General features: G+C 43.3%; 1 protein-coding gene and 1 pseudogene across 12 annotated transcripts in view; one reads left to right on the top strand and one right to left on the bottom strand.

Annotated features, from left to right (window-relative positions):
• The window catches only part of ZMYM1 (zinc finger MYM-type containing 1), a 37680-nt gene extending 34099 nt beyond the window's left edge, over window positions 1-3581 (top strand). For all 12 annotated transcript variants that reach the window (XM_077963584.1, XM_028836156.2, XM_077963555.1 and 9 more), the window contains one exon: window positions 700-3581. In XM_077963584.1, the coding sequence (XP_077819710.1) occupies window positions 700-2982 (2283 nt within the window). In that variant the 3' untranslated portion in view covers window positions 2983-3581. The remainder of the gene's footprint in view (window positions 1-699) is intronic.
• LOC711626 (NADH:ubiquinone oxidoreductase subunit A1 pseudogene) lies at window positions 18522-18925 on the bottom strand (annotated as a pseudogene).

The raw sequence follows: 27057 nt of genomic DNA, 5'->3' as shown, positions 1-27057 counted from the left end.
TTTGTTTCTTTGTTTGTTTACAGACAGAGTCTCGCTCTGCCACCCAGGCTGGAGTTCAGTGCCATGATCTCAGCTCACTGCAGCCTTTACCTCCTGGGTTCAAGCGATTCTCCTGCCTCAGCCTCCTGAGTAGCCAGGATTATAGGCACCTGCTACCATGCCCAGTTAATTTTTGTATTTTTAGTAGAGAAGGGGTTTCACCATGTTGGCCAGGCTGGTCTCAAATCCGCCCACTTCAGCCTCCCAAAGTGCTGGGATTACAGGCGTGAGCCACTGCACCTGGCCCAGATGTTTTATATATATATATTTAATATATATTTCTATATTTAAATATATTTCTATATTTTATATATTTCTTATATGTTTTTAAATATATGTATTATATGTGTGTAGATTGTTTTAAACAGAAGGATTTTTTTCCTCTGGGTTCTTCGTTTAAAAAAATACTATGCAATTTGAGTCATCTGAGCAATAAAAATTATTTTTATGACAATTACATACCAAAAGGTCCTTCAAACATTTAATGCTGAATCTAGATTGCAAATAAATAAGTTATACGTAATTGTTAATGTTTCCCCCTAGTGGAGCTCATACTGTAACTCAGCCATTTATTTTACTATGTTATTAGAGTAGATATATTTGATATTTTAATTAATATTTGAAAACTCTTAAATGTTCTTTTCCCATTTTCTCCCAAAGCTTTCTAAGAGTTCACCTAGTGAACCCAGCAGTGCTATTGCTAGTAGTAGTATGGAACAGCCAAGCCTTTCACCATCTTCATCAGTATTCAGTCAGCATGCAATTGGTTCCAGTATAGAAGTACAAAAAGACAATATGAAATCTATGAAAATAAGTGATGAACTATGTCACCCAAAATGTACATCCAAAGTACAAAAAGTTAAAGGTAAATCAAGAAGTATTAAAAAATCTTGTTGTGCAGATTTTCAGTGTTTGGAAAACAATAAAAAAGATGTGGCATTCTGTTATTCATGCCAGTTGTTCTGCCAAAAATATTTTAGCTGTGGAAGAGAGTCATTTGCAACGCATGGAACCTCTAATTGGAAAAAAACTCTGGAAAAATTCAGAAAGCATGAAAAAAGTGAAATGCATTTGAAGTCACTGGAATTTTGGAGAGAATACCAATTTTGTGATGGAGCTGTCACTGATGATTTATCTATTCATTCGAAACAGATTGAGGGAAATAAAAAGTACCTAAAGCTTATAATTGAAAATATTTTATTTCTTGGAAAGCAGTGTTTACCCTTAAGAGGAAACGACCAGTCAGTTTCATCTGCGAATAAAGGCAATTTTTTAGAATTGTTAGAAATGAGAGCAAAAGATAAAGGAGAAGAAACATTTCGACTTATGAATTCACAAGTTGACTTCTATAACAGTACACAAATTCAAAGTGATATTATTGAAATAATAAAGACTGAAATGTTGCAGGATATTGTGAATGAGATCAATGACTCCTCAGCATTTTCAATAATATGTGATGAGACAACCAACAGTGCCATGAAAGAACAGCTTTCAATTTGTGTAAGATACCCACAAAAATCATCAAAGGCTATCTTAATTAAGGAAAGATTCTTGGGTTTTGTTGATACTGAGGAGATGACTGGGACCCACTTATATAGCACCATCAAAACTTATCTGCAGCAAATTGGAATAGATATGGATAAAATACATGGCCAGGCCTATGATAGCACCACTAATTTGAGAATAAAATTTAATAAAGTAGCAGCAGAATTCAAGAAAGAAGAACCAAGAGCTTTATACATACATTGTTATGCACACTTTTTGGATTTATCAATAATTAGGTTTTGTAAAGAAGTAAAAGAACTCCGAAGTGCTCTAAAAACTCTCAGTTCTTTGTTCAACACTATTTGTATGTCTGGAGAAATGTTGGCAAATTTTCGAAACATTTGTAGGCTAAGTCAAAACAAAACATGCAAGAAACATATATCACAATCATGTTGGACAGTCCATGATCGTACATTACTATCTGTGATTGACACTCTTCCAGAGATTATTGAAACATTGGAAGTTATAGCAAGCCATTCTTCAAATACAAGTTTCGCTGATGAATTGAGTCATTTGCTGACATTGGTTTCCAAATTTGAATTTGTCTTTTGTTTGAAATTCCTGTATCGAGTGCTGAGTGTTACAGGAATTCTTTCCAAAGAGCTTCAAAATAAAACCATAGACATTTTTTCTTTGTCTTCAAAAATAGAAGCAATTTTGGAATGTTTATCATCTGAAAGAAATGATGTATACTTTAAAACAATCTGGGATGGAGCAGAGGAAATATGTCAAAAAATAACCTGTAAAGGTTTTAAAGTTGAAAAACCTTCTCTTCAGAAAAGAAGAAAAATTCAGAAATCAGTAGATCTTGGCAATTCAGATAATACGTTTTTTCCTACTTCAACAGAAGAACAATATAAAATTAATATCTATTACCAAGGATTAGATACTATATTACAAAATTTAAAGTTATGTTTTTCAGAGTTTGATTATTGCAAAATAAAGCAAATTTCAGAACTGTTATTTAAATGGAATGAGCCATTAAATGAATCAACAGCAAAACATGTTCAGGAATTTTATAAACTGGATGAGGACATTATCCCAGAACTTAGATTTTATCGACATTATGCAAAGCTCAACTTTGTCATAGATGATAATTGCATAAACTTCGTCAGTCTCGGCTGTTTGTTTATTCAGCATGGTCTTCACAGTAATATTCCTTGTCTCTCAAAGCTATTGTATATTGCTTTGTCTTGGCCAATTACTTCAGCAAGTACTGAGAATTCATTTTCTACCCTGCCTCGTCTTAAGACATATTTATGTAATACCTTGGGACAAGAGAAGCTTACTGGCCCAGCCCTAATGGCTGTTGAGCAGGAGTTGGTAAATAAACTAATGGAGCCTGAAAGACTCAATGAAATTGTGGAAAAGTTTATCAGTCAGATGAAAGAAATATAATACTTGTTCATTTGAACTTACCTAAAAGACTTGTATATCTGTTGGAATGTTTTTATTTCAAAATTGTTCAAAATTCAAAAGACACAGAATGATATACAGTGAAGTTTTCTTCCCTCCTTTAGAACTCATTTTCTCATCCCAGAAAGTGTTATCTTTTCCTTAAATATCCCTCTAGAGATATTTTTCCTAAGTGGTATTGTACAGTGTATACTGTTTTTAGCTTGTCTTCTCTGTGTAACATATTTTTGAGATTGTCCCATGTCGTTACATGAAGAGTTTCTTGATTCTTGGTCTATAACTGCAGATGTTATTGTATGAATGTACCATAATATATTTGAGCAGTCCCTGCTGACAGACATGTTTTTTCCTAACCTTTTGCTAGTATAATGATTCATTTTTTAACCTTTTATATAGGTCATATTGCACTCGAGTGAGTTACTGTAAGCTGGAAATCTAAAGTTAGAATTATTAGGTTAAGATATGTGCATTTTTACTTTTGATAGATATTGGCAAGTTGCCATCTATAAGTATTGTGCCAATTTACAGTCCCACCCACAATGCATGAGAGTGCCTATTAAATTTTTATAAGTGTTATCAAATGTTTTGATCTTTCCCAATCTCTTACTTTAAAAATGGCATTTTAATCTCAGTAGAATTTTGTATATTAAGAATAAGGTTGGGGACTGGGCATGGTGGTTCACACCTATAATCTCAGCTCTTTGAGGGCCTACGCAGGAAGGAAGATCACTTGAGACCATGAGTTCAAGATCAGTTTGGCAACATAGTAAGACCCCAAAACTACAATTTTTTTTTTTTTTTAATTAGCAAAGTGTGGTGGTGCATACCTGAAGTCCCAGCTACTTGGGAGGCTGAAGCAGGAAGATTGCTTAAGCCCAGAAATTTGAGGCTGCAGTGAACCATGATTGCACTACTATGCTCCAGAGCCTAGGCAACAGAGTGAGACCTTATCTCTTTAAAACAAACAAGAGCCGCGCGCAGTGGCTCACGCCTGCAATCCTAGCACTTTGGGAGGCTGAGGCGGGCGGATCACGAGGTCAGGAGATCGAGACCATCCTGGCTAACACGGTGAAACCCTGTCTCTACTAAAAATACAAAAAATTAGCCGGGCGTGGTGGTGCACGCCTGTAGTCCCAGCTACTCAGAGGCTGAGGCAGGAGAATGGTGTGAACCCGGGAGGCGGAGCTTGCAGTGAGCCGAGATGGCGCCGCTGCACTCCAGCCTGGGCGACAAAGCGAGACTCTGTCTCAAAAACAATAAAAATAAAAATAAATAAAAAAAACAAGAATAAAATTAGGTATCTATTTATTTGTTTGAGCCATTTGTATTTCCTTTTTTGTAAACTGTCCTGTTTAAATGTTAAAGTCATTGCTGTGTTTTTGGTTTATACATCTCAGCTGGATGACACAATAAATTACTAAGCCACGTTATGAAAATATAACTATATTTAAGTAACCTCAAAAGAAAAGACTATTTATACTAGAGAAGAGGGTTTTTTTTGAGACAGTTTCACTCTTGTTGCCCAGGCTGGAGTGCAGTGGTGTGATCTCGGCTCACTGCAACCACTGCCTCCCAGGTTCAAGCGATTTTCCTGCCTCAGCTTCCCAAGTAGCTTGGATGACAGGCGCATACCACTACGCCCAACTAATTTTTGTATTTTTAGTAGAGATGGGGTTTCATCATGTTGGCCAGACTGGTCTTGAACTCCTGACCTCAGGTGATCCGCCCGCCTGGGCCTCGCAAAGTGCTGGAATTATGGCATGAGACACCATGCCTGGCCAGAAAAGTTTAAATAACAAAGAAAATGTGTTATTCAAAGATTTGAAAGAATCAAATGGTGTATATATCTAGGCCTGGAATTTTTTTTTAAAGACTATTTCTCTGGCACTTTTCTCCAGCTGTTTCTCCTTTACCCTCTCATCAATTTTGAAAACTTATACTTTTTCTAGGAGAACATCCATTTCATTGAGGCTTTCTTTCAAATGCATTTGCCTAGAGTTGTAGAAAAAATTCTCTTAGTATCTTCTATATACCTGTTTTACTTTCTTTCTTTTCTTTTTTTTTTTTTTAAAGATGGAGTCTCCCTCTGTTGCCCAGGCTGGAGTGTGTAAGGTGGCGCAATATCAGCTCACTGCAACCTCCATCTCCCGGGTTCAAACGATTCTCCTGCCTCAGCCTCCAAGTAAATGGGATTACAGGTGCCCATCACCACACTTGGCTCATTTTTTTGTATTTTTAGTAGAGATGGGGTTTCACCATGTTGGCCAGGCTGGTCTCGAACTCCTGACCTCAAGTGATCCACCAACCTTAGCCTCCCAAAGTGCTGGGATTACAGGCATAAGCCACCATGCCCAGCCCTAACTAACTGATTTCCACCTTAAGAAAGAGAAAACAGGCCTGGCGCAGTGGCTCACACCTGTAATCACAGCACTTTGGGAGGCCGAGGCAGGCGGATCACTTGAGGTTGGGAGTTCGAGCCCAGCCTGACCAACATGGAGAAACCCCCGTCTCTACTAAAAATACAAAATTAGCCAGGCGTGATGGCACATGCCTGTAATCCCAGCTACTCCGGAGGCTGAGGCAGGAGAACAGCTTAAACCCCGGAGACTGTGGTTGTGGTGAGCCGAGATCGTGCCATTGCACTCCAGCCTGGGCGACAAAAGCGAAATTCTCAAAAAAAGGTAAAAATAAATAAAATAGGCTGGGCATGGTGGCTCATGCCTGTAATCCCAACACTGGGAGGCCAAGGCAGGCGGATCACGAAGTCAAGAGTTCAAGACCAGCCTGGCCAACATAGTGAAACCCCATCTCTATTAAAAATACAAAAAAAAATGAGCCGGGCATGGTGGTGGGTGCCTGTAATTCCAGCTACTCAGGAGACTGAGGCAGGAGAATCAGTTGAACCCAGGAGGCAGAGGTTGCAGTGAGCCAAGATCGCGCCATTGCACTCCAGCCTGGGCAATGAGTGAAACTCTGTCTCAAAAAAAAAAAGAAAAGAAAATAGAAGACAATTAACTCTAGTATTGAATGCTTATTGCATATATTTTCAGTCTTTTAATGGAAGTGCTTTAGACTATGAACTTTCCTCTAAAGTCACCTTGGTCAACCATGTGTGTTTTTCATCATTTTCCAGCTGTTTTTAGTTGTAGTTTCTACCTTGTCATAAAATCAAGAGGTTGGTGTTCTTATTTTCATTTTCAAGTGTTTTCTACTCTTTGTAGTCTATTATAAAGCCAATAATGTAAAAAAATAAACTTAAGTATAACAGCTATCTTTGTTGAATGCCTATTAGCCTATTAAGTAACCTAGTACTTCCCTCAGTGTTTTACATATATTATTTCATTTAGTTCTCACAACAACCTATTATTTTACAGAGGAAACTTTAAAAAAAACAGACATTATAGATTACACAACTAATACGGGGGAAACTAGGATTTGTACCCAGGTAGCCTGACTCCAAAGCCCATCCTATCAATCACCATGCTGTACTACCTCTTAGACAACCATTATCACTTATAAATATTCCTAAATAAAAGATTACCAGAAGTCCATTAAAAAATAGATGGCTGGGCATGGTGGCTCACACCTGTCATCCCAATATTTTGGGAGGCCAAGGCGGGTGGATCACCTGAAGCCATGAGTTCAAGACCAGTCTGACCAATATGGTGAGACCCCATCTCTACTAAAAATACAAAAAAATGAGCCAGGCGTGGTGGTGCACACCTGTATTCCCAGCTACTTGGTAGGCTGAGACAGGCGAACTGCTTGAACCTGACAGGCAGAGGTTGCAGTGAGCCACGATTGCACCATTGCACTCCAGCCTAGGTGACAGAGCGAGACTCTGGCGCAGAAAAAAATTTAAAAAAAAGTAGATGTCAGAAATAGTTGTGTCATTTGTTAATCTCCCCAAATCCCTTCATAAAAACAGCAACTAGGAGACTTAAAGCAGAAATCCATGCACGGCATCTACTGCTAATCTTTGTGACAAGGTATCCACAATTCCAAAATATGATCAGATAGTGACAAACTCAAAAGCAGCTATAAGATCTGCTTGGGGCCGGGCGCGGTGGCTCAAGCCTGTAATCCCAGCACTTTGGGAGGCCGAGACGGGCGGATTACGAGGTCAGGAGATCGAGAGACCATCCCGGCTAACACGGTGAAACCCCGTCTCTACTAAAAAATACAAAAAAAAAAAAACTAGCCGGGCGAGGTGGCGGGCGCCTGTAGTCCCAGCTACTCGGGAGGCTGAGGCAGGAGAATGGCGTAAACCCGGGAGGCGGAGCTTGCAGTGAGCTGAGATCCGGCCACTGCACTCCAGCCTGGGTGACAGAGCAAGACTCCGTCTCAAAAAAAAAAAAAAAAAAAAAAGATCTGCTTGGGACATCTGTGTAGAAAGCCATGGAGGAAAGGCAGTGGGACATCTGATGGCCTTAAGAATAGGAGAGCCCCCAAGTCAACATGTTTTCACTGGAAAGCATGGTAGGCCAAAAATAAAATTTAAAAAATTGGAACCAGGTGTGGTAGCTCATGCCTGTAATCCCAGCTCTTTGGGAGGCAGAGGCAGGTGGATCACCTGAGGTCAGGAGTTCGAGACCAGCCAGGCCAACATGGTGAAACCCCATCTCTACTAATACAAAAATGAGCCAGAGGTAGTGGTGGCAGGCGCGTGTAATCCGAGTTACTCAGGAGGCTGAGGCAGGAGAATCTCTTGAACCCAGGAGGTGGAGGTTGCAGTGAGCCGAGATCCTGCCACTGCACTCCAGCCTGGGCGACAGAACGAACGAGACTTCCATATCAAAAAAAAAAAAAAATCTATCAACAGCTGAAACACGGAAAGTTTCTATCGACTCCAATTTGCCCGTGAGTTTGGGGACAGTGCTAAGTTCTTTTTTTTTTTTTTTTTTTTTTTTTTTTGAGACGGAGTCTTGCTCTGTCACCCAGGCTGGAGTGCAGTGGCCGGATCTCAGCTCACTGCAAGCTCCGCCTCCCGGGTTTACGCCATTCTCCTGCCTCAGCCTCCCGAGTAGCTGGGACTACAGGCGCCCGCCACTTCGCCCGACTAGTTTTTTGTATTTTTTAGTAGAGATGGGGTTTCACCGTGTTAGCCAGGATGGTCTCGATCTCCTGACCTCGTGATCCGCCCGTCTCGGCCTCCCAAAGGGCTGGGATTACAGGCTTGAGCCACCGCGCCCGGCCGACAGTGCTAAGTTCTGAAGATGTTGTAGTGGTCTAGGTTCTCATGAAGTCTTGAAACTAACAAATTTGAGCTTCATTCCAAAACAAAACTCCTCTGAGGTTGTAGACTCCAAATTGAGCAGGACAGTGACAGTAAGAGGTAAAGGAAAGAAAAGGTACAGACAGAAGTGAGAGAGAAGCAGAGGAAACATCTCAAAGTATTAGGCTATTTTAGTCACTTTGTGAAAATAATGGAACTTCATGAGCCTTGAGGCTAGAAAAGCTATTCTGGCCCGTCTCTCCCAATAAGTACAGGAAAATGCATTTCACATGAAAGTAAGCAACAAAAAAGGATTATGAAATATAATACAAAATTGCATAGAAAACAGCAAAGTAAATCCCTACCAAACAGGTGAAAATTAACATGATGTTTCAAAACAAGCTAAAAGAGCCTGGGCAACATAGTGAGACCCCGTCTCTGCAAAAAATAAAAAAAGTAGCTGGACATGGTGGCTCACACCTGCAGTCCCAGCTACTTGGGAGGCAAAAGTGGGAGGATTGCCTGAGCCCAGGAGGTCGAGGCTGTAGTGAGCTGTGACTGTACCACTGCACTGCAGCCTGGATGACAGAGTAAGACACTGTCTCAATAAATAAATATTTAAAAAATAGGGGGCGGGGCCGATGGCCCCGGTCTGGAGCTAGCAGCCGCCACCGCCAACAACAACAACGTGTAGGGAGTAGCGGCGGCCGGAGACGGAGCAGGGGCCAGAGTTGCGGCTAGCGTGGGGCCTGCGCGTGTGAGTGGCCGAGAGTTGCCCCTGCCGGAGACCTCAAACTCCAGGCGGAAGCGTTATTGGTGGGCTGAGCAGCCGTCGCCCGCGGCGCGGCGCCCCCCAGGCCCAGACCGCGGGGCGAAGGTCTAGCAGGCGCGGGACTGGCTTCTCTCAGAGTGAGCCCTTAGAGCCCGGCTCGAGATCTTCCTCGGCCTCGGGCCCCCTTCACTTTCAGGCCAGAGGCCAGAGAACGGTGATCATCACACACCCCGTCCGGCTTCCTGGCCTGGGCATTTTCTCCGCGGCCAAGCAGTGTTGGGGTTGTAGCCGCTGGGAGCTCCCTCCTGCCGCCACCTCTCCTGCTAGGAAGGGACTGACGCGTTCCCACCTTCTTGCTCTACACCTCCCCACTCTTCCCACTCAAGAATAAGTTTCTCTTCCCTCTCCATTGAAAACTCTGCCCCGGAGGTCCAAAACATCTATTTTGTGTGCCCTTCCCCAGCTCTTGGAGCAGCACCCTTAGAAGTATTGCCTACTTATCAGGGTTGAGAACCCTTCATTTTTGACTTGGCTTTTTTCCCGGCTTTGGGAGATAAAGGTCCCTTTCCACCCTCTTTACTAACGCTCTGCGCCCAAGGCCTTATCCTTTGGGGTCATCAGCTCCTTGGCCATTTCTATGTGTCTTCCCCCATCCAGCTTCTTCTGGGCTTCAATCTCCAGTCCCTGGCGGATCCGGTCAGTCCCACCCCTAGGTGGGAGTGACCAGGGGCCTCTGGCCCAGGATCCCCAACCCTGGAAGGCAGCTGCCAAGGCAGGAAGAGAATGGGGCATCCGATGCGCACCTGGCAGCTCAGGAGTCGGGGCTCCACTTACCCCACACAAGAAAATGAAAATGCCCAAAGAGCTCAATGCATTGATTGGTTTGGCTGGGGACAGCCAGAGAAAGAAGCCCAAGAAAGGTCCAAGCAGTCATCGCCCTGAGCCTCCTGACTCAGACTCTGAGTCCAGCTCCCAGGAGGAAGAGGAATTCGGTGTGGTTGGAAATGGCTCTCGCTTTGCCAAGGGAGGCTATTTAGGATGCTGCAAGATCTGTTATCTGCTCTGTGGTTCTGTCATCCTCGCTGCCTGTGTTGTGGCCTATGTTGGCTTGGTGTGGATGCAGGTTGCTCTCAAGGAGGATCTGGATGCCCTCAAGGAAAAATTTCGAACAATGGAATCTAATCAGAAAAACTCATTCCAAGAAATCCCCAAAATTAATGAAAAACTACTCAGCAAGCAAAAACAACTTGAGAAGATAGGATCTGGAGACATGAGTTTGAACAAAGTCTGAATAAACATCACAGAAATGAATAAGCAGTGCAGGGTCGGGTCATGAGTGGCCAGAGCCTATCCTGGCAGCTTAGAGTGCAAAGTGGGAACCTACCCTGGACAGGACGCCATCCCATCGCAGGGCTTACTCATACACACTCTCACACTCAGACTGGGACTATTTACACATGCCAACTAACCAAACATGCACAGCTTTGTGATGTGGGAGTACCCGGAGAAAACCCACGCCAACATGGGAGAACATGCAAACAGACAGTGGCCCCAGCCAGGAGTCAGATTTTTTTCTCATCAATGTTATAACCAAATGATGTTGAAAAAAAACATTATTCAAAGACCTTCTGTAAATAGGAAAGTTTACTTCTGTCCTAGAGCTTCATCTATGAAACTGGAAGAGATTGCACTGAAACCCTTTCCATTTCAGCATCAATATGCCTTCAAAGATGCTGGGACTGACTTATGAAGCCAGCCTGATAACAGAGGACTTCTCTGTGAGCACAGGCCCAAAAGCATGGGTGGTGGGAAAGCAGAAACTGTGTTGTTTCCTAAGTGAGCTCAGCACTCTCTGACTGGTTTTCTAAAATTCATGTTGCACATCTCTGATGGTCTGTTCAAGTCAGAGGCATCTGTCCTAAACCAAAATAGGTGGAAAAATAAAAGTAGCCGGGCACGGTGGCTCACGCCTGTAATCCCAGCACTTTGGGAGGCCAAGGCGGGCAGATCACCCAAGGTCGGGAGTTTGAGACCAGCCTGGCCAGCATGGCGAAACCCCCGTCTCTACTAAAAATAAAAAATATTAGCCGGGTCTGGTGGCGTGCATCTGTAATCCCAGATACTCCGAAGGCTGAGGCACGAGAATCACTTGAACCCAGCAGCAGAGGTTGGCAGTGAGCCAAGATCACGCCACTGCACTCCAGCCTGGGTGACAGAACAAGACTCCATCTCAATAAAAAAAATTAATTAAAACATAAAAGTAATATTTAACCATAAAAAATAATTTTTTTAAAAAAATTGGCCATTTCTCCATCTCAAAAGAATAAAAAATTCTAATTTTCCTTTTGATTTCTCCTTTATGAGTTATTTAAATGTATATTATGTAATCTCCAAATTTGGGGGTATTTTCCAGGTATCTTGTTATTAATTTCTAATGTAATTCCATTGTAGTCAGAGAACATTCACTGGATGATTTGAATCTTTTTTTTTTTTTTTTTTTTTGAGACGGAGTCTCGCTCTGTCGTCCAGGCTGGAGTGCAGTGGCGCGATCTCGGCTCACTGCAAGCTCCGCCTCCCGGGTTCACGCCATTCTCCTGCCTCAGCCTCCCGAGTAGCTGGGACTACAGGCGCCCACAACCACGCCCGGCTAATTTTTTGTATTTTTAGTAGAGACGGGGTTTCACCGTGGTCTCGATCTCCTGACCTTGTGATCCGCCCGCCTCGGCCTCCCAAAGTGCTGGGATTACAGGCGTGAGCCACCGCGCCCGGCCTGATTTGAATCTTTTAAAATTTATGTTTATCACCAGACTTATTTTACAGTCCAGACTGTGGTCTATCTTAGTAAATTTTTCATCTGCCCTTAAAAATAACATGTGTTCTGTTGTTGTTAGGTAGAGTAGTCTATAAATATCAATTAGGCCAGCATGGTGGCTCATGCCTATAATCCACATGATTTTGGAGGCTAAGGCTGGAAAAATCACTTGAGGCTAGGAGTTCGAGTCCAACCTGAGCAATATAGTGAGACCCTCTCCACCAAAAGCAAACAAACAAACAAAAACAAGCTTAACTGGACATGGTGGCATGCACTTATAGTCCTAGCTACTTGGCAGTCTGAGCTGGGAGGATCATTTGAGCCCAGGAGTTTGAGGTTACAGTGAACTATAATCGTATCACTGCGCTCCAGCCTGAGTGACAGTGGAAGACTCAGTCTCTAGAAAAAAAAATTAGGCCCAGCTAATTTTTGTATTTTTAGTAGAGATGGGATTTCACCATGTTGGCCAGGCTGGTCTTGAACTCCTGACCTCAGGTGATCCACCCAGCTCGGTTTCCCAAAGTGCTGGGATTACAGGCGTGAGCCACCGCACCCAGCCAAAAAAAAAGTTATAAATAAATAAATATCAGATAAGGTTGGCTGATAGTGTTGCTCAATTTTCTTATTCCTTGCTGATTTTCTCAATAATTGCATAATATTGATTATGAAGGGATACCAAATCTCCAACCTTAATTATGAACTTCTCTATTTTTCCTGCAGTTCTAGCAGTTTTGGATTTGTGTATTTTGAATCTTTTTTTTTTTTTTTTTTGAGACAGAGTCTCGCTCTGTCACCCAGGCTGGAGTGCAGTGGCCGGATCTCAGCTCACTATAAGCTCTGCCTCCCAGGTTTACGCCATTCTCCTGCCTCAGCCTCCCAAATAGCTGGGACTACAGGCGCCCGCCACCTCGCCCGGCTAGTTTTTTGTATTTTTAGTAGAGACGGGGTTTCACCATGTTAGCCAGGCTGGTCTCGATCTCCTGACCTCGTGATCCGCCCGCCTCGGCCTCCCAAAGTGCTGGGATTACAGGCTTGAGCCACCGTGCCCGGCCTATTTTGAATCTTTATTATTAAGTGTGTAGTGTTTAGAACAGGTATGTCTTTTTGTTTGTTTTTTGAGACGGAGTCTCACTCTGTCACCAGGCTGCAGTGCAGTGGTGTGATCTCAGCTCACTGCAACCTCCGCTTCCCAGGTTCAAGCGATTCTCCTGCCTCAGCCTCCTGGGTAACTAGGATTACAATCACGAGCTACCATGCTCAGCTACTTTTTGTATTTTTAGCAGAGACAGAGATTTGCCATATTGGCCAGGCTGGTCTTGAACTCCTGACCTCAGGTTATCTGCCCACCTCGGCCTCCCAAAGTGCTAGGATTACAGGCATGAGCCACTGCAACTGGCCTGCATTTTGTTTTGAAAGATATTTTTGCTGGGTATAGAATTAGAGGTTAATAGTTTTTGGATTTTTTTTTTTTATTTCTTTCAGTACTTTAAAGGAGTTAACTACCTCTGCTTGCATTGTTTTCTTCAAGAACTTGGCTGTCATTCTTATCTTTATTCTCTACATGCTGTGTCTTTTTTCTCTGGCTGCTTTCCTATTTCTTTTTTCTTTTTTTCTTTCTTTTTTTTTTTTTGAGACAGAGTTTTGCTCTTGTTGCCCAGGCTGGAGTGCAGTAGCACAATATCGGCTCACTGCAACCTCCGCCTCCCAGGTTCAAGTGATTATCCTGCCTCAGCCTCCCAAGTAGCTGGGATTACAGGCACCTGCCACCACACCTGGCTAATTTTTGTATTTTTAATAGCGATGGGGGTTTTACCATGTTGGCCAGGCTGGTTTTGAACTCCTGACCTCAGGTGATCCATCTGGCTGCTTTAAAAAAAAAAAAATGGGGCCGGGCACGGTGGCTCAAGCCTGTAATCCCAGCACTTTGGGAGGCCGAGACGGGCGGAACACGAGGTCAGGAGATCGAGACCATCCTGGCTAACACGGTGAAACCCCGTCTCTATTAAGAAATACAAAAAAAAAAAAAAAAAAAAAAAAACTAGCCTGGCGAGGTGGCGGGCGCCTGTAGTCCCAGCTACTCGGGAGGCTGAGGCCGGAGAATGGCGTAAACCCGGGAGGCGGAGCTTGCAGTGAGCTGAGATCCGGCCACTGCACTCCAGCCTGGGTGACAGAGCGAGACTCCATCTCAAAAAAAAAAAAAAAAAAAAAAAAATGTTGCTTCCATTCACAGTATGTAAAAGAAGAAGTGAAATGCCCTGGGGAAGTAGATGCTTCAAATCTCCCTGTCCACTAGTTCCAGGGCCTGGGAAAGTTCTTTCTTTGTTTAAATCTCAGCTCTTCCTGTTGCCTATGATATTCCTTATTGTTCAGTCCTCCAAGGAGGCTGTAAAGCAGCTCTGTATCCCCTTTTCTTTGTTTAATATAATATCCTTTCAGAGATAAAATGACAATTCCATTTCCCCCCAGACTGTTTTTGGAGACAGAGTCTTGCTTTGTCACCCAGGCTGGAGTACAGTGGTATAATCTTGGCTTATTGCAACTTCTACTTCCCGGGCTCAAGCAATTCTCTTTTTTTTTTTTTTTTTTTTTTTTTGAGATGGAGTCTCGCTCTGCCGCTCAGGCTGGAGTGCAGTGGCCGGATCTCAGCTCACTGCAAGCTCCGCCTCCCGGGTTCCCGCCATTCTCCTGCCTCAGCCTCCCGAGTAGCTGGGACTACTGGCGCCCGCCACCTCGCCCGGCTAGTTTTTTGTATTTTTTAGTAGAGACGGGGTTTCACCATGTTAGCCAGGATGGTCTCGATCTCCCGACCTCGTGATCCGCCCGTCTCGGCCTCCCAAAGTGCTGGGATTACAGGCTTGAGCCACCGCGCCCGGCCAAGGGCTCAAGCAATTCTCATGCCTCAGCCTCCCAAGTAGCTGGGACTGTAGGCTCATGTCACAATACCTGGCTAATTTCTGTATTTTTAGTAGAGACAGAATTTTGCCATGTTGCCCAGGTTGGTCTTGAAATCCTGACCTCAAGCGATCCACCCTGCTAGACCTCCCAAAGTGCTGGGATTACAGGCATGAGCCACTGCACTTGGCCAGAAAGCTTATTTTTAAAAGGTTGCGAAGTCTCATGTCCTGTAAAGAGAAAATAGAGGAGGAAGGGAGAAAAACAACAAACAAAGAACTATCCTGGAAAATCAATATAGGCCACAATACTCTGAAGTCAGTACATCAGTAGGCAGGTATGAAAGTGGGTTATCTATGTAAATAGGTTGCTGTTATTTTCTTCTGAAATTTAAGTTGTCTAGCTTCAGTTCTCAGGGCTTTAAGAAAGCACAGCTTAGGCCAGGCGCAGTGGCTAACGTCTGTAATCCCAGCACTTTGGGAGGCTGAGGCGGGCGGATCACCTAAGGTTGGGAGTTCGAGACCAGCCTGACCAACATGGAGAAACTGCATCTCTACCAAAAATACAAAATTAGCTGGGCATGGTGGTGCATGCCTGTAATTCCAGTTACTCGGGAGGCTAAGGCAGGAGAATCACTTGAACCTGGGAGGCAGAGGTTGCGGTGAGCCGAGATCGTGCCATTGCACTGCAGCCTGGGCAACAACAGCGAAACTCTGTCTCAAAAAAAGAAAAGAAAAGAAAAGAAAGCACAGCTTAATTTTCAGTGACTCCAAATTAGGGAAAATGGAGAAGAAGAAGGAGGAGAAAAAAATTGAAAATATTATTTTGCAGGCTCGTAGCCAAGAAAATTAGAATTCAGTCCAAACTGTAGAAAAAAATAAAAATTGGTAAACATTAGGCAAGACTAGAATCTAACAACAGGTGTAGTAAAGTTTCTGAAACACAATTATTCTCTCTCCAGTTTCAGGACTGATGTGCTTTGTTATACTTGGCCTGATTATTTGTATACACTGCAGCAAGAATAATAATTATTTTTTTCCATAGGCTTTTAAAGTGGCTTTGATGGAACTTTGTTCAATAGAAGGAATCTCAGATAAGACTTTTTTAAAGGTGAGCCCAGCCATGGATTTGTATCATCAAATACCTATAAGTTGGGTGAATTCATCTCCTCTGAGGTTCCAAGATAAACCTGGGGCTCCTGGGCCTGTCAGAAAGTGACATTCTTTACTTACCACAGGTCAGGAACCCTGTACAGGGACTGTGTAGACAAAAGTATGAGGCCAGTTTTTTCCAAGGGGCTTTTATTGGCTCCATAAGTCATGTTCAGTTCCTTAAAGGAAAGCACACCATTCCAGTCAAAGCCTTGGTAAAATATCCATTTTCTCCAATTGTGTCCTGTTACAAATGAAAACAGATTCTTATTGCACTTATGCAAATAATTGTATTGTCATAATTTAAGAATACTCACACTTTCCAAATTCTGTAGAAATCAGGTAGAGAGAAACAAATATGCTCCAAATTTTGTTCATAGGAGTATACTTTACTCAGTTGTTAAAAGCTGTAAATAGCTTAAAAAAAATTTTACTGACTCTGAAAAAAAAAGAATCAGCAACGTTTTTTGTTTGGTTGGTTTTTTTTGTTTTGTTTTTGTTTTTTGGTTTCTTTTTTTGAGACGGAGTTTTGCTCTTATTGCCCAGGCTAGAGTACAGTGGTACAAGCTCAGCTCGCTGCAACCTCCGCCTTCCGGTTTCAAGCGATTCTCCTGCCTCAGTCTCCCAAGTTGCTGGGATTACAAGTACCCACCACCACGCCCAGCTACTTTTTTTTAGAGATGGGGTTTCATCATGTTGGCTAGGCTGGTCTTGAACTCCTGACCTCTGTTGATCCTCCCACCTTGGACTCCCAAAGTGCTGGGATTACAGGTGTGAATCACCATGCCTGGCCAAAATATGTATTATTTAATATAACTTTAGATTCTAAATTATGACAAGTTTGTCTACAAGTATTTATCCCATTACATTTACCTTATTTTATTTTAATCATTTACCTATATTATTTGTGAAAATTGCAATTGTCATCATTTAAAGTTATGAAACTGCCATTGCAAAATTATAACTGAGACAGTGAAAAAGATCTGCCCTAACTGACTCCATCTTGCCTCTAACCTCCAACCTGTCCGTGTTCATTCCTGGGTGTCAGGCAAACTAACTTTGGGAGGAATTTAGTTTATAGTTTAGCTTTGAAGAAAAGACGAACAGTCCTTTCCCAGAGCAAACCTCCTTACTACCTATGGACTAGACTGCCTAAAGCCAAGCATTAGAAGTTATGGTAATCTTAGTAAATTCAAGATGTAGCTATTTTCATTAAACCAATATCAATGTGTTATTTATTTAAAAATACACAAGCAAAGATCATTCTGTTATGGGCTATGTTTATACTTTTGTAACCCTATGCCAAATTTTGACATCTTATAGTATTTGGCAGGGATGAGTATAAAATTGCTTGATTAACAAATGTGAACAAAAATATATGCTGGGCTGGGTGCAGTGGCTTACGCCTGTTACCCCAGCACTTTGGGAGGCCGAGGCAGGTAGATTACCTGAGGTTAGGAGTTTGAGACCAGCCTGGCCAACATGGTGAAACCCTGTCTCTACTAAAAACACAAAAATTAGTCAGGTGTGGTGGCGCACGCCTGTAATCCCAACTACTCAGGAGGCTGAGCCAGGAGAATTGCTTGAGCCCGGGAGATGGAGGTTTCAGTGAGCCGAGATTATGCCACTGCACTCCAGCCTGGCCAACAGAGCGAGACTCTGTCTCAAAAAAAAAAAAAAAAAAAAAAAAAAAAAAAAAAAAAGTATGCTGGCAATCTTAAGACATTTCTGATATTACTTTACCAATAATTTTAAAGCTACCTTATTTATTAAAGATTTTACTTACGTCACGTAAACTTGAAAAACCATTTGACTAGTCTTTCCATGTTCAGATAAAGTATTTGATTTATACACTTTTGTTTTTCTTTAAGCCAATTAATAGAACTATTTTATATATTTTCAGGAGTGAAACATTGTGTACACAATACATGAATACACAGCTGTATTAGGTATGCCAATAGAAGTACATCTTGATTTATAAAAACCTTTCTTTTTGCCATCTTAAACTTTCAGATTCTTAATAACCTGTTTCTTTTTTTTTTTTTTTTTGAGACGGAGTCTTGCTTTGTCACCCAGGCTAGAGTGCAGTGGCCGGATCTCAGCTCACTGCAAGCTCCGCCTCCCAGGTTCACGCCATTCTCCTGCCTCAGCCTCCCACGTAGCTGGGACTACAGGCGCCTGCCACCTCGCCCGGCTAGTTTTTTGTATGTTTTAGTAGAGACGGCGTTTCACTGTGTTAGCCAGGATGGTCTCGATCTCCTGACCTTGTGATCCGCCCGTCTCGGCCTCCCAAAGTGCTGGGATTACAGGCTTGAGCCACCGCGCCCGGCCAAATAACCTGTTTCACAACCCTAAGCAGCTGTCAGCTAAATAGCCTTAAATTTGCATATTCAAGGAAACAACTCAGGTGAAAATCAAATAGCAAAATGTACATCATAAGGTACAGAAAGAAAAAGTCTGGTGGTGCTAGAGGGAAATTAAAGATGGATATCAAATCAAACATAAAATTCTAGAAATCTATCACAGGATTGTATAAGGAGGTCAATTTTATTTAGATAGGGATATCTTTTAACTGGATCTCTGAGCTCTGGGCAGTGCTAGCAGTGAATCCTGGGTCTCTAAAAAGGGAGACTTGTTATGAGATTAGACCACGCGATGCTTTTAAAGTACACTTAACTTTTTTTTTCATTTTATTTTTATTAAGCACTACATAACACATTGCATGTTACATAATACACTGTATAACCTTCTAGCAGGGGTAGATGGCCATAACTGAGTTATTTTTTTCATCAATCAGGAAAATGCTTCCTTAATCAATGTTCTCCAAACCCTTTGACACATAGTGACGATTAACTCCAGAGATGCGCCTATCTCTTTCCATCAGATTCCAGTGATACCCAAAATGAGCAATCCTTTTTTCCTTGCCCCCCTTAGTGAACCTCTGGATGTACGCAGTAGCCAGTCCTGGAATAAACAAGCACACGCCCATGGCGGCGAGTCCGGGGAGAATCTCGAACCACATCTCTGCCCCGTTATCTAGGCCAAAACCCTACTTCTGGGTCCTTGAAAGGTGACCGGACTTCGGCTCCCTTCCCAGTAAGCCCCGCGGCCGCCCGCGAGCGGGGTGTTTTGTTTTTTTTGTTGTTTTTTTTTTAAAGATGGAGTCTCCCTCTGTTGACAGGCTGGAGTGCAGTGGCGCAATCTCAGCTTACTGAAACCTCCGCCTCCCAGGTTCAAACAATTCTCCTGCCTCAGCCTCCTGAGTAGCTGGGATTACAGGTGTCCGCCAGCACACCCAGCTAATTTTTGTGTTTTTGGTAGAGATGGGGTTTCATCATATTGGCCAGGTTGGTCTCAAACTCCTTACCCAGGTGGTCTGCCTGCCTTAGCCTCCCAAAGTGCTGGGATTACAGGCGTGAACCACTGCACCCAGCCATCACACAGACATCTTGGATGCTAGCTTTTAATTAAGCTTTTAACTATTGAGTTCCTTTAAAAAAAATTTTTTAACCTCATTACCATATTTCAGCTAGGACAAATTGCTGCTATTTTGGAAGTATAGTCATTGCTCTTTCAGTTTGGCCTGGCTAGCAAAAAGGTGTCCTTGTTATGTAAATAAACCCCTTAGTAGTCAAAATAAAAAAATCTTTCCTTTTTTTTTTTTCCTTTTGTTGGCTGTTTTTTCTCCCCCACCATACCACTTTTGTGTTGTGGGGGTGGAGGGGGAATTTAACCATTTCAGGGCCTTGTTGCCCATAATTTGGAACTTTCCTTCGGATTTGATCAAGACAGATAAAGTTGGTCAAACCCAATGGGAAAAGGACCAAAACAGCAACAAAAATGGACACAAACAACAACAACAAAAAACAGTTATGCAAAACAAACGACCGCACAACTTACATGGATTACTGAGTGCTCTAATGGTAAGGAGAAATTAAGAGCAGCTGGTTGCTACCTTTAGACAAGACAAAACTCCAATTCATCTACTTACTTAGGGATGGATCTCAGGCTGAAGACTGCTCCCTACCATCCTAGAAGCAAGAAGAAAAAAAAAAAAAAACTCACCTTCCCTATTGGAAGCAAGCTCAAACTCCGTAGAGGAGTTAACCTGCATTCCATCATCATGGAAGCTGGAAAACTTGCCTGCCTTGTTGGAAGCAAGTAAAACTAAAAGAAAAAAAAGGAAGTTGTACAGCAAAATAATCCTTTAGATCTCAACCAAATCTTGGGAAATCAGGGATTCTCTGGAGTGGGTGATCCAGGCCTCAGCAAGTTGTCCTATTGGTTTGAGCCATAAAGATAGATCAAGCTGGTACCAGGCACCAACAGGAGGTTTGTCAAGGTCAGGGGCACCTCCACTCAGAATCCCTTCATGGTTACCAAAACGAACCCCGAAAATCTGAGACAGATCTCAGTTCATTTTGAAAGTTGATTTTGCCAAAGTTGAGGATGCACACCCATGACACAGACTCAGGAGGTCCTGATGACATGTGCCCAACGTGGTCAGAGCACAGCTTGGTTTTATAGATTTTAGGGAGACATGAGACAGCCATCAACATATGTAAAATGAACATTGGTTTGGTCCAGAAAGGCGGGACAACTCGAAGCAAAAGTGGGACAACTGAAAGCAAAAGCAGGACAACCCGATGTAGGGAGGGGCCTTCCAGGTCATAGGTAGATAAGAGACAAAGGGTTGCATTCCTTTGAGTTTCTGATTAGCCTCTCCAAAAGAGGCAGTTAGATATGCATTTATCTCAGTGAGCAGAGGGGTGATTTTGAATAGAATGGGAGGCAGGTTTGCCCTCAGCAGCTCCCAGCTTGACTTTTCCCTTTAGCTCAGTAATTTTGGGGGCCCAAGATATTTTCCTTCCACACCCTGTTAACACTGAGCTGAGAGAGGTTCCGGCACTCACCATGATTATTCCAAATTCCCGACACCCACAAACATATGAGTTCTCTCCCAAAACTCATCACACTCTGTATACATCACAATTATAACCTTAGCACGCTGTATTGTAATTATTTGCATGTATATCTGCCCTCTAAGCTCCTTAAAGTGTTGGGGGAGCTCTTCTTTTATTGAGTGTTGTTTTTTTTTTTAACTTGCCACTTTAACCATTTGAAGTATACAGTTCAGTGGCATTAACTACATTCACAATGTTATCCAACCATCACTTCAATCTATTTACATATTTTTTATTACCCCCAAACAGAAACTTCCCATTCATCCCTACCCTAACGTCTGATAATCTCTCGTCTTTCCGTCTCTATCGTCTATCCTAGAGATCTCATATAAGTGGAGTCATACAATATATATATATTTTTTGAGATGGAGTCCTGCTCTGTCACGGCAACCTCTGTCTCCAAGGCTCAAGAGATTCTCCTGCCTCAGCTTCCCGAGTACCTGGGATTACAGGTGTGCACCACCATGCCTGGCTAATTTTTGTATTTTTAGTAGAGACCAGATTTCACCATGTTGGCCAGGCTGGTGTCAAACTCCTGACCTCGTGATCCACCTGCCTCAGCCTCCCAAAGTGCTGGGATTACAGGCTGAGCCACTGCGCCCGGCCTATTTTCTATTCTTATACAACTTCTTGTTCTTTGTTCGGGGATTCAGTTAACTTACATGGAAAGAGTTTGATCATTTTGTTACTACTTTTGTCATTTGTCCAGCAGGTCTGAAGTAGTGCTCAAGCTGGGGCTAATTAGACAAAGCAAGCCCTACCTGAGTATCTTCCCAGTGCCTGGTGAATTACGAATTTTCCTAGTCTAGCTGCTGAGAACAGGCACTATTCTCAGTCCTGTATGAGTGCCAGGCACTGTTCTCCAATCCATTCTAATGGTTTTATCTCAGTTTCAGGAAGTTTCTCTCACACATGCACTGATCAGCACTCTGCTGAATGTTTGAGGGAGGCCCTCTGCAGATACCTGGACGTCTGGTACAAATTTAAAGACCTTGATGTTGAAGGAGTGAAGGACGTGCCATCCCAAAATATGCTGGATTGGTATATTGATTATTTGTAGCTAAAAACATTGGTGAGGACAGAGGTGGTGGCTCACGTCTGCAATCCCAACACTTTAAGGCCAGGGGTTCGAGACCAGCCTGGCCAACATAGTGAAACCTTGACTCTACAAAAAGTACAAAAATTAGCTTGGCATAGTGGTGCATACCTATAATCCCAACTGTTTGGGTGGCTGAGGCACAAGAATTGCTTGAACCTCGGGAGGTGGAGGTTGCAGTGAGCCAAGATTAAACCACTACACTCCGGCCTGGGCAACAAAGGGAGACTGTCTCAAAACAAAAACAAAACAAAATGTTAGCGAAATTGTAGTTTCGGGAAGAACTAGCTGACCTGTCCCTTCCTGCACGCAGCAAGCCATAAGGATTCCTCCAGGAGGAGTACCCTCCCCATACCAGGGTGAGAAAATAGCCCTCATTATCAGAGACACACTGTGAGGCTGCCATAGACCCAAATAAACATACTCAACCAAGTAACTCTTGTCTTCGGTTAGTTTTACACCCTCCCCTACATTGCCTAGTGACTCCCCTAGAAATTTACTACCCCTCGCCAGATTTTCTTTATTCTGTCATTGCTTCTCAAGTTCATCATCCTTTGTCTAAAAAGTATAAACACAGCCGGGTGCGGTGGCTCATGCCTATAATCCCAGCACTTTGGGAGGCCAAGTCGGGAAGATCACTCGAGGTCAGGAGCTCGAGACCAACCTGGTCAACATGGTGAAACCCTGTCTCTACTTAAAATACAAAAATTAGCCAGGCGTGGTGACGGGTGCCTGTAGTCCCAGCTACTTGGGAGGCTGAGGCAGGAAAATTGCATGAACCAGGAGACAGAGGTTGCAGTGAGCTAAGATCGGTCCACTGCCCTCCAGCCCAGGCAACAGAGCAAGACTCCATCTCAAAAACCAATTAAATAAATAAATAAATAAATAAATTCGCCAGGCATGGTGGTGTGTGCCTGTAGTCCCAGCTACTCAGGAGACTGAGGCAGGAGAATTGCCTGAACCCGGGAGGCGGAGGCTGCAGTGAACCAAGATCACACCACTATACTACAGCTTGGGCAGCAAAGCGAGACTTTGTCTCAAAAAAAAAAAAAAAAAAAGAAAAATCAGCCCTGCATAGTGGCACATGCCTATACTCCCAGCTACTCGAGAGGCTGAGCCAGGAGGATCTCTCAGGCCTAGGAAGTCAAGGCAGCAGTGAGCTATCTTTGCACCACTGCACTCCAACCTGGGTGATAAAGTGAAAGACCCTGTCTCTAAAAAAATAAAAAAATGTAAAAGTATCAAATTATACCGTTTAAATATATGCATTTTATTGTGTATCACGTATCCCTCAATAAATGTGGGTAGAATTAGTGACTCACAGACACTAGGAATTCTATAGAGGCTCAGATATACATTTCAGGAACAACTGACAAGTAATATAAGAACATCTATATATAGAACATCTTGTTCCATCTTCTTGTTTTTATATTCATGTTCAATTACTTTTTAAGTCTCATTTCTTAGAGGCAGAATTCATAGATTTCTTAGGTATTTTTTCCCTAAAGGCAGAGCCTGAGACAAAGACATGGTTGGGGTTGTTTATTTGGGAGGTGACCCCAGGAAGTGGAAGTGAAGGAGTGGAGAATATGATTGAAATAAGAAAGGGGGCCGGGCGAGGTGGCTCAAGCCTGTAATCCCAGCACTTTGGGAGGCCGAGACGGGCGGATCACGAGGTCAGGAGATCGAGACCATCCTGGCTAACACAGTGAAACCCCGTCTCTACTAAAAATACAAAAACTTAGCCGGGCGAGGTGGCAGGCGCCTGTAGTCCCAGCTACTCGGGAGGCTGAGGCAGGAGAATGGCGTGAACCCGGGAGGCGGAGCTTGCAGTGAGCTGAGATCCGGGCACTGCACTCCAGCCTGGGTGACAGAGCGAGACTCCGTCTCAAAAAAGAAATAAGAAAGGGATGGCCGGGCGCGGTGGCTCAAGCCTGTAATCCCAGCACTTTGGGAGGCCGAGACGGGCGGATCACGAGGTCAGGAGATCGAGACCATCCTGGCTAACACGGTGAAACCCGTCTCTACTAAAAAATACGAAAAAAAAAAACTAGCCGGGCGAGGTGGCGGGGCCGTAGTCCCAGCTACTCGGGAGGCTGAGGCAGGAGAATGGCGTAAACCCGGGAGGCGGAGCTTGCAGTGAGCTGAGATCCCGCCACTGCACTCCAGCCTGGGCGACAGAGCGACTCCGTCTCAAAAAAAAAAAAAAAAAGGAAAAGAAATAAGAAAGGGGAAAAAAATCCAATAAAGGGTGTTACTAAAGTGGTCACCATGCAAAGAACAACTGGGGCTCAATCTTACTGGGACTCTCTAAGGAACCATGTAGACAGTACTTTGGACCGTCCTACTGAAGAGCAGGGAGGTTGGGGCATTTATCCACCAATTCTAACTGAGAATTCCCCTGGGATATTAATTCCCCCACACTTACAGGTTGTGCCTCCAAATGGCAAGCAGTACCCCCGAAGCAGGAAAAGAGATGCCCCCATAGCCCTTGTTTGATGTGGGATGATGATAAGTACGTGAGAATTTCCATACAGAGATCAAAGCTGCACTCAAGTGAGCCTCTTAAGTGGATGAAGCAAGACTATAAAAGTGATTAAAAGCACAGGTTCTGGAGTCATTCAACCCTAATGCAAATCTCAGTTCCATCATTTTGTACTTTGAGCCTAAGCAACTTTTTTTTTTTTTTTTTTTTTGAGATGGAGTCTCACTCTTTCTCCAGGTTGGAGTGTAGTGGTGCAATCTCGGTTCGCTGCAACCTCTGTCTCCTGGGTTCAAGCGATTCTCGTGCCTCAGCCCCCCGAGTAGCTGGGACTACAGGCGCCCACCATTACACTAGCTAATTATTGTATTTTCAGTAGAGAGGGGGTTTCGCCATGTTGGCCAGGCTGGTCTCGAACTCCTGACCTCAGGTGATCCACCTGCCTCAGCCTCCCAAAGTGCTGGGATTGCAGACATGAGCCACTGCGCCCGACCGCAACAATAATTTAGATAATGCATATCAAGTGCTTAGCACAGTATTTGCCACATGGTAACAATCAACTCAATTATGTATTTTATTCATCAGAGAAGATTCCAGATAACTTTACCTACCCTCAAAGGGCAAAGTTTCCTCATCACTCAGGATATTCTTACCAAATTAATCGTGGGTTTTGAAGACAAAAGCAAATCATAGGGTACAAAAATTTTACTGGACAGAAAAAGGAGACTGACCAAAGTGGCTAGTCTGAGAGAAAAGTAGGTTCCTGGATAAGGAAATCAAGCTAAGTACTTTTAAGACTAATCATAATTCTTAAATACTATAAAAGAAATAACACCAGCCACCCACGGTAGCTCATGCCTGTAATTCCAGCACTTTGGGAGGCCGAGGTGGGAAGATCACCTGAGGTCAGGAGTTCAAGACCAGCCTGTCCAATATGGCAAAACCCCTCTATACTAAAAAATACAAAAATTACCCAGGCATGGTGGCAGACGCCTTTAATTCCAGCTACTTGGGAGGCTGAGGCAGGGAGAATTGTTTGAACCTGGGAGGTGGAGGTTGCAGTGAGCTGAGATCTAACCACTGCACTCCAGCCTGGGCGACAGAGCAAGGCTCCGTCTCAAAAAAAAAAAAAAAAAAAAGAGAGAGAAGCACATCAAAAATCTTTTTTGTTTTGTTTTGAGATGGAGTCTTGCTCTGTCGCCCACGCTGGAGTGCAGTGGCGCGATCTCTGCTCACTGCAAGCTCCGCCTCCCGGGTTCACGCCATTCTCCTGCCTCAGCCTCCCGAGTAGCTGGGACTACAGGCGCCGCCATCACGCCCGGCTACTTTGTATTTTTAGTAGAGACGGGGTTTCACCGCGTTAGCCAGGATGGTCTCGATCTCCTGACACCTCATGATCCGCCTGCCTTGGCCTCCCAAAGTGCTGGGATTACAGGCGTGAGCCACCGAGCCTGGCCCAAAAATCTTTTTAAAAATGTCTCCGGCCGGGCGCGGTGGCTCAAGCCTGTAATCCCAGCACTTTGGGAGGCCGAGGCGGGTGGATCACGAGGTCAGAAGATCGAGACCATCCTGGCTAACATGGTGAAACCCCGTCTCTACTAAAAATACAAAAAACTAGCCGGGCGAGGTGGCGGGCGCCTGTAGTCCCAGCTACTTGGAGGCTGAGGCGGGAGAATGGCGTAAACCCGGGAGGTGGAGCTTGCAGTGAGCAGAGATGGCGCCACTGCACTCCAGCGTGGGCGACACAGCGAGACTCCGTCTCAAAAAAAAAAAAAAAAAAAGTCTCCTATTCGTTCAATTTATTGAGACCGAAACAAAATAAAATGTTGTTTTAAGTAATATGTTTCCAGCATATTTAAGAACAAAGCCATATTTAATTTTCTTTAAAAAAAAAAAAAGGGGGAAACCACTTTTATATCTAGTTGTACTAAAATACTCCATATTTTTTTATTTTATTTTTTATTTTTATTTTATTTTATTTTACTTTTTTTACTTTTTTTAAAAATTATACTTTAAGTTCTAGGGTACATGTGCATAACATGCAGGTTTGTTACATATGTATACTTGTGCCATGTTGGTGTGCTGCACCCATCAACTCGTCAGCACCCATCAACTCGTCATTTACATCAGGTATAACTCCCAATGCAATCCCTCCCCCCTCCCAAATACTCCATATTTAATGCCAATATTAAATATAAGAAACCTTATACAACCAAGCAAGCAGAGAAAAAAAAATATTGGATAGGTTTATTGAGGGGTGAAATAAACTGTTATTTTCTTGTTCTGACCAAGAACATTTAAAAACTATTCCTATTTATTAACCCCTGACTACATACGCTATTCTGGGAATTTCTAATGTCTACCATAGGATACTAAAGACCCAAACTACACCAGATCTTCAAACATTTCAGCATGAGGAGAGCTCATGGATCCTCTTCACAAATTCAGTGTGTGACTCTAGTGAAGACATTACCACATCAAAGTGTCCTTACACAGGAGACAGCAATAAAACTATCTACGGTAATCATGTCCAGGAGTGTTGGAAAAATCAATACACACACCTGGGACACGTAAAGCTCTTTTTTTTTCAAATGAAATAGCAACTGGGTGCAGTGACTCAGGCTTTTCATCCTGGCACTTTTGGAAGCTAAGGTGGGAGGACTGCTTGAGCCC

This window comes from Macaca mulatta, chromosome 1 (genome assembly GCF_049350105.2).
Source record: "Macaca mulatta isolate MMU2019108-1 chromosome 1, T2T-MMU8v2.0, whole genome shotgun sequence".
In the NCBI taxonomy this organism is placed as follows: Eukaryota; Metazoa; Chordata; class Mammalia; order Primates; family Cercopithecidae; genus Macaca; species Macaca mulatta.
The sequence above is the reverse complement of the archived record's forward strand: the minus strand, read 5'-3'. Positions and strand labels throughout refer to the sequence as shown.